At 39.1% G+C, this 14,775-nt stretch overlaps 1 protein-coding gene across 1 annotated transcript in view; it reads left to right on the top strand.

Annotated features, from left to right (window-relative positions):
- LOC128664505 (ADAMTS-like protein 3) overlaps window positions 1-14,775 on the top strand; it is a gene marked incomplete at its 5' end in the record, with an annotated part of 417,110 nt that overhangs the window by 137,516 nt on the left and 264,819 nt on the right. The window contains one exon of the mRNA XM_053719326.1: window positions 5,536-5,586. Within this exon, the coding sequence (XP_053575301.1) occupies window positions 5,536-5,586 (51 nt within the window). The remainder of the gene's footprint in view (window positions 1-5,535; window positions 5,587-14,775) is intronic.

Genomic DNA, 14,775 nt, shown 5'->3' with positions numbered 1-14,775 from the left:
AAAAATAAAAAAGTTTATAATTATCTGCCACAAAGAAGTTCCTACGACTCGGGTACTGATGGGTCAGATATAGAATCTGAGCACCGAAGATCTACCCGTAGGAACTCACAGTCTTTTTTAGGAGAAGGAGGAGAGGGGGAAGAAAAAGGAGGAGGAAAAGCAGCAGGTACACACTTAGAAGAGAGGAGGTATCCCTCCAGACAACGACGGCAACGGAGTTACGACCAGAACCAAACGAACTACCCTCGGGGCAGATCGCGAGGGTTTCGGGGTCGAAGGGGATATTGAATAATTCAGAAGAGGGTCTTCAGATAATCAATCTATCCTCCTTCAAATTGAATCTCATACATATAGAGGTTTTAAAAAAAGGATTGACCTTTTGTCCTACTAATTCACTTAATAAGTTTAAGTTTATTAAAGACCTACACCTATTTGCACGTCGGGTTGTACTATCGCAAATTATGAAAGGAAAGAGTAGACACCTAGTGGAGGATGTTGCTCTAAATAGAGAAGATACATCTAGCATATTGAACCTTCAGAGTCTTTTGGCAGATAGTGAAGGCAGCCAATATGTCCCCTCACAGATGGAAGACTCCATCCAGTATGAGAGGTTTCACTCTAATTTTAAGGCAAAATCCAAATACATGCCACAGCTATCCATGGTACCAGCTGTGAACATTTTCGTCAGAGAAGTTGAAAAACAAATCCTAGGACTACCCTTCACTGGATTGGTCAATGACAATCTAACAAAATCTGAAAGAAAGGCACTTAACCAGCTAATGAATGCCAAGGGCTTTGTAATAAAACCCGCGGATAAGGGTGGGAATTTGGTTCTCTGGGACGAAAACATGTATACTTTGGAGGTTAAACGTCAACTCTTGGATAAAACATTCTACAAGAGTTTAACGTTTAACCCGATCCCTGCATTACAATTTGCACTTTTCAATATTTTGAAAGAAGCAAAAAGCAAGGATATTATAACCTCCACAGAATTTAAGTACCTTTATCCAGAACATCCGGTGATGCCTGTATTTTACTGCATCCCTAAGATCCACAAAAATGCCAACCATCCTCCAGGTAGACCGATTGTGGCTGGCATAGGCAGCCTTACTGAAAATCTGGGCAACTACGTGGACTCCTTTCTTAGACCCTACCTCATCACCCTTCCATCATACATCATGGATACCTCGGATTTCCTACGTAAGATTGACAGGTTGGTGCTCCCCGAAAATGCCATCCTTGTCACCCTAGACGTGGAGGGACTATATTCATCAATCCCACACGAAGTAGGACTTAGGGCATGTAAGCATTTCCTATCGACGAGAGGTATGAGTGCTGTACAACATACTGACTTCGCGATTGAACTGCTAAAATTCACACTTACAAATAACATATTTATGTTTGACAATAAGATATATTCCCAGCAACAGGGCACAGCTATGGGAGCAACATGTGCTCCCACTTATGCGTGTCTCCATCTAGGCATCTGGGAAATGGAAGAAGTGTACCAGAATCCCCTTTTCGACGAGAACATCCACATATGGCTACGATATGTGGATGATGTCTTCCTAGTCTGGGAAGGCTCAGAGCAGACCTTGAAAGAATTTGTGAATTCTCTAAATAAGAACAAGAGTAATATCTCACTTACCCTACAGTTTAGTAAGGAAGAAATATCCTTTTTGGATATAAATGTGAAGATTAAAGATGGCTGCCTGATGACAGAAAACTATCGCAAAAGCACGGCCACTAATAGCCTTCTTCACGCTTCTAGCCATCACCCAAGCCACCTAAAAAGGGGTATCCCTAAGGGCCAATTTCTCAGGCTACGCCGAAATTGTTCCACAAAAGGGAAGTACTATCAGCATGCGGCTGAAATGGAAAAAAGGTTTTTGAATAGAGGATATTCAAAGAGGATAGTGAAACAAGCCCTAACCGGTGCGGCCCATCTGAATAGGGATAGTCTTTTGGTACCCAAAGACAAGACTGGTGAATCATCAAAAATTAGATTGGTCACTGAGTATAATTGCCATTGGACCTCATTAAAACAGATTTTGGCACACAACTGGCACACTTTGACTAGTGATGAAGCAGTATCACGTGATGTTGGGGATTTTCCAAACATCACAGCCAAAAGGGCACCGAGTCTTAAAGACAAATTGGTGAGGAGCCAATATTTGTCGACTCCTAAACAACAAAATTGGTTGTCCAAACACAGATCCTATGGCAACCATCCCTGTGGGAAATGTGTTGCATGCAAGTATATGGTTAAGACCAAACAATTTGCAACACACACAGGAAAAACATATACTCTAAAACACTTTGTGAATTGCAACACGGAAGGGGTTGTTTACCTTCTTTCGTGTAGCTGCCCGCGTTATTACGTGGGAAAAACGAGAAGGGCCATAAAAGACCGGATAACAGAGCACCGGGACGATGTGAAATATAAGAACCAGAAAAGTAACGTTGCCAAACATTACGAACACATGCATGACAGTAATCCTGACTCTCTCTCCTTTATCGGGATAGATAGGGGCATAACCAACAATAGAGGGGGGGATAATGACAGAATTCTCCTCCAAAAGGAATGCAGGTGGATCTCAGTTTTGGGTACCCAGCTTCCTGCAGGCCTCAATGACAAATTGGATATGGCCTGTTTTCTGTGAATGAACACATTCTCTAGCGTCTTGTACTATAGTAGGCTAAATTCTGTTAATTTTTAATAAAAAGACGATTGCAACATCAATATATTTATTATTTTCTCCTTTATATTTCTCTAAATTTCAATGTAAAGTAAGATAGATCCTTTTTTATTACTTCATATTTGAATATAGACACATTTTGGTTTTTCCTTAATTGTTGATACTTTGCAAATACTTGCAATACTTTCACCCGTCAGTAGAGGCGCAAAACGACACTAGGTATAAATAGAGTGACAGGTGCACCTTGGATATCACGCCCTGACGAAGCCCGTTAAGCAACTTGGACGCACGGGTGAAACGCGCGTCGGCATAGGTCCAGCCGACCGGATCACGTGATGTGCGTGTGAAGATCATTAAGCAAAGAATCTGCAAACAAGCCCTGCGGTTTACTACCAGGCACTCTTAAAGCAAAGTCAGAATCAAAACTCGGCATATTTTGGCATACATGTCATGGACTCACAGCTACTCGGCACGGCCGACTTGTCATTTCAGCTATCAGGTCGTATGGTTCCATTACATTCCTTGCCGCTAACTGCATGAATCAGCTTTGGCTTATGTGCATGAATTTCGCACCTGGCAAACGCCACTCTGTCGAGAGGGGGCACAGCTTTTTCTAGGAACTTAAAATGGACAGACATATGCTGAATACTAACACACCTAATTGCTTTTCTGCATGGCATGCAATAACGCTGTTTTCTTGAATGTACTTACTTATACCTTGTCTGCAATACATGTCATCCATACATGAAGATTTAAATGTCTGGTCTATCTACTTATGTACATATCCTGAGGGCGTGTTTCCATTAAGATCACTTAGATCCCATTTTTCTACCTGCCCGACCGCTATACCTCCTGAGTGAGGCGTCGGCTGCAGCAGGGTGTAGTTGATCCCAGGAATACACTTCCCCTCTGAATATAAATTCTTCTATGTACAGTTTGCAAGGTATATCTGACTAGCTTATCCCGCTTGTTATAAAGCTGTCATCACTTTCTTAGATCCCTTACTACGTTTTACCTGCCCAGCAATTACCTCTTCACAGAGGTGCTGTGTGCAGCTGGGTGTAGGAAGTGTGACAGGCTTTACTTAAGTCAGCTTTGTATTGTGCTGCATTTACATATTGCGCAACTTGTTCCGCACATCCCCTGACCGGTCAGGTTTTGTATATTGGACTCGGAAGGTCCCATTATAAATATTTGTTTTTTTTGATAAATATTGTTGTTGCAAACTATTTTGTACCTTACACACAGTGTACTTTGCCTATCCTTGCGGTTCAAGGGTGGAGGCAGGACTCCCGATTGCCATCCCCTTTACCACTTATGTATATAAATCGTGCTAGTAAAAATATTGTTTTTTCAAAAGAGTGCTGTTTCCCTGTCTTTTTTCAACCTGGCTATTTTCCAGGATGAGTTCTTCTGTTATATTACACATTATAATACTATTTAAGGGCCTGCACCATATGTACTTATAATACCAACAAGGACCGATTGGAGGTTACCCTTGTTCACTAGCTTATATATAAATTTTAAAGCATTTGCTTCTCTCCCGTATTTATTTCTCGATATTAAATATATATATATATATATATATATATATATATATATATATATATATATCTATATATTTATTTAGATATATAGGTATAGATATATATTTTTTCGCGGGAGCGAGCTGCATTGTGTCTAATGGCGCGGTCGGGCCGGGCTGTGACTATACAGCTGGCCCGATGCGCTCAGTAAAAACAACAGACCCGCTCAGCAGAGCCCAGAGAGCGGGTCTGTAAAACGGCGATATGTTTTAAAAATAAAAAGGCAATATTATGATTTAAAAAGTTTGGCTAATGTAATGTTATATAATTCTGCACTATGTGCAGAATTATATAACATTTTTTTTAAGGTTTACTGACCCTTTAAGTTGCGCTCTCCATTGCGCTCTCCATTGATGTTTATGGGGAGAACAAGTTAACACGGCCCCAATATTTTAAGTCCTACAGTTAGTGCGCGTCAGGTTTTTGATCGCCGACTAAGTTTTTACTTTTAACTTTGTAATACGCACACTATCCCACGCACGTTACAAGTTGACTTGCTAACGCTACACTTGCTATCTGGCCCTAAATATTACTAGCTTATTTTATTACTATACAAATGGGAAATCATTTTCCCATAGGTTACTTTAAAAGAAATTGCAACTTTTTGTGTCTTTTTAGGTAACTGTACAAGATTTAGATCACTGATTTTTCCTGCAATAAAGCACTTACCTCATACTTATAATATCCATTTTAAAATGTAGAGAAAAAAAAAGGTTTTATAAACTTTATTGACTTAAAATTGTGTTCACATTGATTTCTTTAGCTATACCTTAGATACTATTTGACAGGATTTGGAGCAGGATTTATTTTTTTTAACATTTAATAAGGCTTACCAAAAAGCATTGCATGTGGTAAGAATGTTCTAATAATATCCTATAAAAAAGGCAACATCTAAAACTGAGTGTTTTGTTATTTTTCTTTTAATTCTCAAAACATCAACAAAGGTTATTTAAAGGTTGTTGAAGAGTACATCACAAATAGTAGAATGCACCCTGCATAGTGTAATATGCTAAATTGCAGTATGAAGTGTACCTTGCAAAGAAGATTTAACCTTTTTGCAGAATGCATTGGTGCTGTTTTAAATGTTTCTTATAATGCAGACACCAGTGCCCTTTTTCACTCATGTTTTTAGCTGAGGCAGTGAGAAATGCTTGATTTGATTAAAATCTAGATCAGCAATTGCTTCTTTGTATACAACTATTCATGGTAATATTCCTGTCTAATATAGTGTTTGTTTTATGTCTTTTCAGTGATGGGTTTAAGGAGATAATGCCCTATGACCATTTCCAGCCTCTCCCACGGTATGTTGTAGGGAAAACATTCTCTGCTCTCTTTTGACGTAAGTGATATCTTTTAGCATTGTGCCAGACCTTTTATCATATTCTTGTTTTGACTTAAAACATTTTTTTCTGAAACCTAGCAGCTGCCTGTGAAAAGAAATCCTAAGGGTTGTATAGAAAATGTTAAAGTAAAATAAAATATATATTTGTCACTATTTTAGTCTTGCCGTTTGATTTCTAAATAGTATCCACTTGTCAAAGGTATTCTACAAAAGTAATAGCTTTTTGTTGCACACAGTAAAAGACAGGGCATGTAGATTTATGCAAGAGATTGCTAGGCCTATGAATAGAGACACATTTGAAGGGTATTAGACAATTGTCTAGGACTGAGTGTGGTCACTCTAATCATGAAATAATCCTCCTGACTCTTCTGGGTTCTCCCTATGTGGTAATAACAAGAGGAAGTAGAAAAATAGACAAAAGATAAAAATGGATGGGTAATACTGATGTTTCTTTTTTGAATCAGATTATTACTGTTAGTATTATCATTTATTTTACAGTTTATTTTCTATAGCGCCGCAAAATTCTGTTGCGCTTGGTATAGAGATAGGGGTATACAATAACAAAGATTTGTGATAAGATACAAAAAAAACATTACAGACTAAACAAAACTAGTACAGAAGGAGAAGTGTCCTACTCTGAAGAGCTTACAGTCTGAGGGTGCAGTGACATAAGCTTTGGAGTAGCTTGTCACATGGATTGTAGCTGCAGCATTGAGTCAATGCAGTTCAAGATTTATTTTGCGTAGCATGAAAAACAGAGGAGAGGTGTTAAGCCTCTCTGAATAGGTGGCTTTTCAATGAGCGTCTAAAGCTATAGAAGGTTGGAGACAGCCTGATGGAGCGGGGAAGAGAGTTTAGAGCAGTGCGTGAGAATTCATGGAGGTGAGAGAGAGACATAGAGATACTAGGAGTGGAGAAACATAAGTCAGAGACTGATCAAAGAGAGCGGCTAAGGGAGTAGAGGAAATATAGTTGGGAGTGAAGCTGTTGAGTGTATTATAGGTTAGGGTTAATACTTTGAATTGTATTCTAGAGTGTATGGGGAGCCAGTGTAGAGACTGGCCGAGCAAAGCAGCTTATGTAGATTGGCATCTTAGGAAAATGAGTCTAGCTGAACCATTCAAGGGGGAAGAGGCAGTGTTTGGGAAGGCCATTAAGAAGTAGATTATAGTAGTCAATGTGTCATAAAATGAGTAAATTAATTAATATTTTTTTCGTTTCTAGAGTAAGGAAAGGTCAGATTCTGGAAATGTTGCATATGTGTGCACGGTCGGATTTGTTAAGAGATTGAACATGTAGAGTCAATGTGAGTTCAGAATCAAGTGTGACCCCAAAACAGTGGACCCGGGGTGCAGTGTTGAGAATAGTCATGTAAGAGAAATGTCAGGTGTTGGAGGTCTCAGAGAGGGGGGAATAAGAAGCACCTCAGTTTTAGACGGATTGAGTTGGAGATAGTGCAAGAACATCCAAGAGGTAATTGCAGAGAGACAGTTAGTAATCTGGCTGAGTAAAGAGGGAGAGATATCAGGAGAAAAAAGATAGATTTGCGTGTCATCAGCATAAAGGTGGTACTGTAAGCCAAAGGAGGATATAAGTTTTCCAAAGGAGGAAAAAAGCAAGGGATCCAAGGCCAAGCTATGCAGTACTCCACCTGAGAGAGACAAAGAGGCCTATTTATCAAGCCGTCAACCGCAAATACGCTGGAATTCTGCAGCGTAATTGTGGCGAGCATGATTCCCCTTATTTATCAAAGCCCTTCAGACTGGCAAAAGTTGAAATCTGTGACGTAACATATGATCCGCCGGTCTCAGTCCGACACAGATCGATGCTTACGTCATTACAGATGTTCAGAATGCAAATTCAGCACTATCTGACTACTTTTGCTAGTTAACAAATATCTACCAGGTACGCTTGCCACTATTCCGGCCCAGCGTACCTGCTTTTCAATCCGCCACCCTGGAGGCGACGGATGCCATAGGAATCAATGAGAGAAAGCAGCGAAAGTTTATGTTTGCTGCTGCCCGATACCCCATTGATTTCTATGGGAGAATAAAAGTAATGTTTACACCTAACACCCTAACATAAGCCCCGAGTCTAAACACCCCTAATCCGCCGCCCCGACATCGCTGCCACCTACATTATACTTATTAACCCCTAATCTGCTGCCCTGACACCGCTGCCACCTACATTATGTTATTAACCCCTAATCTGCCACCCCGCCGCCACCTACATTATGTTATTAACCCCTACTCTGCCGCCCCGACACCATCTACATTATGTTATTAACCCCTAATCTGCCGCACCGACACCGCCGCCACCTACATTATGTTATTAACCCCTAATCTGCGGTCCTGACACTGCCGCCACCTACATTATGTTATTAACCCCTAATCTGCCGCCCTGACACCGCTGCCACCTACATTATCTTATTATCCCCTAAACCCCTGGCCTCCCACATCAGTACCACTTACTAAACCTATTAAACCCTAAACCTAATAACCCGCTAACTTTATATTAAATATTAAATCATCCCTATCTTATAATAAATTTAAACTTACCTTTAGATTTAAATTAAACTATATTAAACTAATAATTAACCTACCCTAACTATTATCCTACAATTACATTAAACTATATTAAACTATTAATTAATCTACCTTAACTGTTATACTAAAATTACATTAAACTACAAATTAAATTAAATATATTATATATTTAAAAACCTAACCCTACTCAAATAATTTACATCTACTATTACAAATTACAAAGTTACCAAAAACTAACAACTAAGTTACACAAAATAACAAACACTAAGTTACAAAAAAAATAATAAACACTAACGGCTAGATTACGAGTTTTTGTCGGTAATGGTGTGCGTGGCTAATGCACAGTTTTTCCTTACCGCTCACCTACAGTAACGCTGGAATTACGGGTTTTTTTAAACCCGGCGTTAGCCGCAAAAAAGTTAGCGTAGAGCAGAATTTAGCTCCAAATCTCACCTCAATACCAGCGCTACTTACGGTAGCGGTAAGCTGGCAAAACATGCTCGTGCACGATTTCCCCATAGGAATCAATGGGGCAGAGCCGGCTGAAAAAAAAACTAACACCTGCAAAAAAGCAGCGTTCAGCTCCTAACGCAGCCCCATTGATTCCTATGGGGAAACACATTTATGTCTACACCTAACACCCTAACATGAACCCCGAGTCTAAACACCCCTAATCTTACACTTATTAACCCCTAATCCGCCGTCCCAGACATCGCCGACACCTGCATTATATTATTAACCCCTAATCTGCCGCTCCGGACACCGCCGCCACCTACATTATACTTATTAACCCCTAATTTGCTGCCCCCAACATTGCCGAACCCTACATTATATTTATTAACCCCTAATCTGCCGCCCCCAATGTCGCCGCAACCTAACTACACTTATTAACCCCTAATCTGCCGCCCCGAAAGTCGCCTCCACTATAATAAAGTTATTAACACCTAAATCTAAGTCTAACCCTAACCCCCCTAACTTAAATATAATTTAAATACATCTAAATAAAATTACTACTATTAACTAAATAATTCCTATTTAAAACTAAATACTTACATATAAAATAAACCCTAAGCTAGCTACAATATAACTAATAGTTACATTGCAGCTATCTTAGGGTTTATTTTTATTTTACAGGCAACTTTGTATTTATTTTAACTAGGTACAATAGTTATTAAATAGTTATTAACTATTTAATAACTTCCTAGTTAAAATAAATACAAATATACCTGTAAAATAAATCCTAACCTAAGTTACAATTACACCTAACACTACACTATAATTAAATAAATTACCTAAACTAACTACAATTAATTACAATTAAATTCAATAAACTAAATTACGAAAAAAAACAAGCACTAAATTACAGAAAATAATAAAATAATTACAATTTTTTTAAACTAATTACACCTAATCTAATCCCCCTAATAAAATAAAAAAGCCCCCCAAAATAATAAAAATCCCTACCCTATACTAAATTACAAATAGCCCTTAAAAGGGCTTTTTGCGGGGCATTGCCCCAAAGTAATCAGCTCTTTTACCTGTAAAAAAAAAACAATACCCCCCCGACATTACAACCCGCCACCCACACACCCAACCCTACTCTAAAACCCATCCAATCCCCCCTTAATAAAACCTAACACTACCCCCTTGAAGATCACCCTACCTTGAGAAGTCTTCACCCAACCGGGCAGAAGTGGCCCTCCAGACGGTCCGAAGTCTTCATCCTATCCGGCAGAAGAAGTCCTCCAGACAGGCAGAAGTCTTCATCCAGGTGGCATCTTCTATCTTCATCCATCCAGAGCGGAGCGGGTCCATCTTCAAACCATCCAATGCGGAGCATCCTCTTCGTTCGATGGCGACTGGAACAATGACGGGTCCCTTAAATGACGTCATCCAAGATGGCGTCCCTTCAATTCCGATTGTCTAGAATTCTATCAGCCAATCAGAATTAAGGTAGAAAAAATCCTATTGGCTGATCCAATCAGCCAATAGGTTTGAAGTTCATTCCTATTGGCTGATTAGAACAGCCAATGGGATTAAGCTCAATCCTATTGGCTAATTGGATCAGTCAATAGGATTTTTTCTACCTTAATTCCGATGCCGCCTGGATGAGGACCAGATAGGATGAAGACTTCGGACCGCTTGGAGGACCACTTCTGCCCGGTTGGGTGAAGATGTCTCAAGGTAGGGTGATCTTCAAGGGGGTAGTGTAAGGTTTTATTAAGGGGGGATTGGGTGGGTTTTAGAGTAGGGTTGGGTGTGTGGGTGGTGGGTTGTAATGTTGGGGCGGTATTGTCTTTTTTTTTACAGGTAAAAGAGCTGATTACTTTGGGGCAATGCCCCGCAAAAAGCCCTTTTAAGGGCTATTTGTAATTTAGTATAGGGTAGGGACTTTTATTATTTTGGGGGGCTTTTTTATTTTATTAGGGGGATTAGAGTAGGTGTAATTTTGTAATTTAGTTTATTGAATTTAATTGTAATTAATTGTAGTTAATTTAGGTAATTAATTTAATTATAGTGTAGTGTTAGGTGTAATTGTAACTTAGGTTAGGATTTATTTTACAGGTATATTTGTATTTATTTTAACTAGGAAGTTATTAAATAGTTAATAACTATTTAATAACTATTGTACCTAGTTAAAATAAATACAAAGTTGCCTGTAAAATAAAAATAAACCCTAAGCTAGCTACAATGTAACTATTAGTTATATTGTTGCTATTTTAGGGTTTATTTTATAGCTAAGTATTTAATTTTAAATAGGAATAATTTAGTTAATTGTAGTAATTTTACTTCGATTTATTTAAATTATATTTAAGTTAGGAGGGTGTTAGGGTTAGACTTAGATTTTGGGGTTAATAAATTAAATATAGTTGCGGCGACGTTGGGGGCAGCAGATTAGGGGTTAATAAATGTAGGTAGGTGTCGGCGATGTTAGGGACGGCAGATTAGGGGTTAATAAAATTTAACTAATGTTTGCAAGGCGGGAGTGCGACGGTTTAGGGGTTAATATATTTACTGAAGTGGCGGCGATGTCCGGTCAGCAGATTAGGGGTTAAAAAATGTATTTAAGTGTTTGCGATGTGGGGGGGTGCCTCGGTTTAGGGGTTAATAGGTAGTTTATGGGTGTTAGTGTACTTTTTAGCACTTTAGTTAAGAGTGTTATGTTACGGCGTTAGCCCATAAAACTCTTAACTACTGACTTTTAAATGCGGTAGGAGTCTTGACAGGAGAGGGTGTACCGCTCACTTTTTCCAAGACTCGTAATACCGGCATTAGGCAAATCCCATTAAAAAGATAGGATACGCAATTTACGTAAGTGGATTTGCAGTATGCTCGAGTCGTGGAAAAAAAGTGAGCGGGCATTAAAAAGCAGTATTGGGACCTCTCAACGCTGCTTTTTAAGGCTAACGCAAGACTCGTAATCTAGGCGTAAATTACTCAAAATAAAAAAATAAATTATCAAAGATTTAAACTAATTACACCTAATCTAAGAGCCCTATGAAAATAAAAAAGCCCCCCCCCAATAAAAAAAAACCTAGCCTACAATAAACTACCAATGGCCCTTAAAAACAGTAAAACCCACCACCCACACAACCAACCCCTCAAATAAAAACCTAATCTAAAAAACCTGAAAAGGGCATTTGTATGGGCATTGCCCTTAAAAGGGCATTTAGCTCTTTTTCAAAAGCCCAAACCCTAGTCTAAAATTAAAACCCACCCAATAAACCCTTGAAAAAGCCTAACACTAACCCCCGAAGATCCACTTACAGTTTCTGAAGAGCCGACATCCATCCTCAATGAATCGTCAGAAGTCCTCATCGAATCCGGCAGAAGTCTTCATCCAAGTGGGCCGACGTCTTCATCCAACCGGGCAGAAGTCTTCATCCAGACGGCATCTTCTATCTTCATCCATCAGGCGTGGAGCAGATCCTTCTTCAAGACATCCGACGCGGAGCATCCTCTTCGTTTGATGTCTTCTTTACAATGAATGTTCCTTTAAATGACGTCATCCAAGATGGCGTCCCTTAGATTCCGATTGGCTGATAGAATTCTATCAGCCAATTGGAATTAAGGTTGAAAAAATCCTATTGGCTGTTTCAATCAGCCAATAGGATTGAGCTTTCATCCTATTGACTGATATAGGGGTTAATAAGTCGGGGAGCAGCGGGATAGGGGTTAATAACTTTAGTTGTGGTGGGGTCCGGGAGCCGCGGGATAGGGGTTAAACATTTTAGTATAGTGGCAGTGTTTAGTGACAGTATACAAATAAAGCTGGGGAAAAGCCGAATAGCAGCGAGATCGATGACTGTTTAGTTAACAACAGTCCGCTGCTCATCGCCCCGTACTTGGTGCGCGGCTTTTTGACAGCTTTTTTGTTAAATATGGAGAGCGTATTCAGGTCCGCACCCGCGATGTTAGGCGATCTTAGGCGAGCGTATTGGTGCCGTCGAATGCAAGTAAGTTGACGGCTTGATAAGTAGGCCTCAAAGGATCAGATGATATGTTGTTAATGGAAACTGTTAACGAGTGGTTTGAGAGATATCAAGCTAACCAGGAGAGGGCTGTTTTTCGGATGCCAAATTAATGTGGGATTTTTAAGAGGAAATTATTGTTAACTGTGTCGAAAGCAGCAGATAGATCCAGAAGAATTAGTAAGGAGCAGTGTCCATTTGATTTAGCTTATAGCAGATCATTTGCTACTTTAGTAAAAGCAGTTTCAGTTGAGTGTTTAGGACAAAATCCAGATTGTAGTGGATCAAGTAAGGAGCTAGTTAAGAGAAATAGAGTTAAATGGTTATAGACTAGTTATTCCAATAAGTTGGAGGCAAAAGGAAGCAAGGAAACTGGATGATAATTGTAAGTGGTAGAAGGGTCAAGTTAGGGCTTTTTTAGGATTGGTGTGACTGACACCTGCTTGAATGTATAAGGAAATGTGCCAGTTGGAAAAGATTGGCTAAAGAGATGAGTAAGGGCAGGTTAAAGAAGCAGAGAGGGAAGAAGTTGTGAAGGAATAGGGTCAAGTGGACAAGTTATGAGATTAGCAGAGGAAAGGAGTCTAAAGATGTCTTCCTCTGTTACAGGTGAAAAGTAACAGAAAGTTTTGTTAATAAGAGGTGTGGCTATGAGGGCTGGGTTTGAGGGGTGCAAGGGATAGATAGAATATTTAATTTTAAACAACTTTCCAATTTGCTTCTTTTATCAAATTTGCATAATTCACTTGGTATCCTTTGTTGAAGGAACAGCAATGTACTACTTGGAACTAACTGAACACATAAAATAGTCACCAATCAGGAGCTAGCTCCAAGAAGTGCATTGCTGCTCCTTAGCCTACCTAGGTCTCCTTTTCAATAAAGGATACCAAGAGTACAAAGAGAAGAAAGTTATTTGAAAATGATCTGTCTAAATCATAAATGTTAAATTTTCCCTTTCCTTTTAAGTATGCCACCTCTTAAAGTGTTTGATTTCCTCTTCATTCACTTCCTTGTTTAGACTTAATGTATTACCCTTTCATATCTGTACCCTTTCTCCCTTTTTATTTTAATGAATCCAGTTATAGAGAGCTGGGATAAAAACTGAAATCACATGACAAACGGAATGTTAAGTAGCCAGTAAATACACATGCATTGTTATTATTATTGTGGTTTTTGTTTGCAGCGCTATACTAGGGCTACAATAAATAAAGACAAGACAAGGAAAGCAGCCTGGGACAGAAGGATTATAGCACCCTGCTCCCTAAGGAGCCATATACCTAATCCATAAAGTATGGACGGATGTTCCGCTAAGTCGCTGCTTAAATTGACAACACATATAAAAACTATACTCCTTGACAATTCTGAATGGATTCTATTAACGCTCTAGACTTCAACAACCCACCTGGGTTTTCAACAGTTGTTCTAGAACAGATGAGATGAAGTTTAACTCTTTAACAAAAACCATGCTATGTTAGATGAAAAACACTAAAACTTAATCTCAACCAGGAAGCATGGTGGAGGGAGCATCATAGTTTATGGCTGCTTTCCTGCCTCAGGACCTGGACAACTTGGTAATAAAAAGGGAACAGTAAATTAAAAATGAGTGTAGATATTGGTCTGGCGGCGCTGTGTCTCTTAGGGAGCCTGGCTGAATATCCTTCTTGCTTTCCAGTCACATCAAGCGCCTTGACAGGGTTCAAAACGGTAAACAGATTTTATTTCCGGAATCACCAGCAAGACAGTGTTGAAATGCGGCTTTGTCAAATGTATTTAAAACAATATTAAAAAGCTCTATGCGTTTCAGCAACTATATTGCCGTTATCAAGAGCACATCAAAAAAGCATATAAACTAGCTTATTGGATATGCTTTTTTGATGTGCTCTTGATCACTTGAACATCTCTATTTAAGTAAGGAAGATATTTTACCTCAACATTTATTAAGCTCACAATAGTATGTGTTCTGTGAACAGTTATCCTTCAGCTGCTGTCAGTTGCATGTTGTAAAAAAACACAACAGCCAATCAGCTTTATCAGTACTGACACTTTGCGTTACTGTGATCTCATGAGATTTCTCTTAAATCTCATGACATTTTATAGTAACCTTCCTTAAATTGAGGAGGGATATAAAAT

The sequence above is a fragment of the Bombina bombina genome, chromosome 6 (assembly GCF_027579735.1).
Source record: "Bombina bombina isolate aBomBom1 chromosome 6, aBomBom1.pri, whole genome shotgun sequence".
NCBI lineage: Eukaryota > Metazoa > Chordata > Amphibia > Anura > Bombinatoridae > Bombina > Bombina bombina.
Note: the sequence above shows the minus strand (reverse complement) of the source record. Positions and strands in the feature narration are given on the sequence as shown.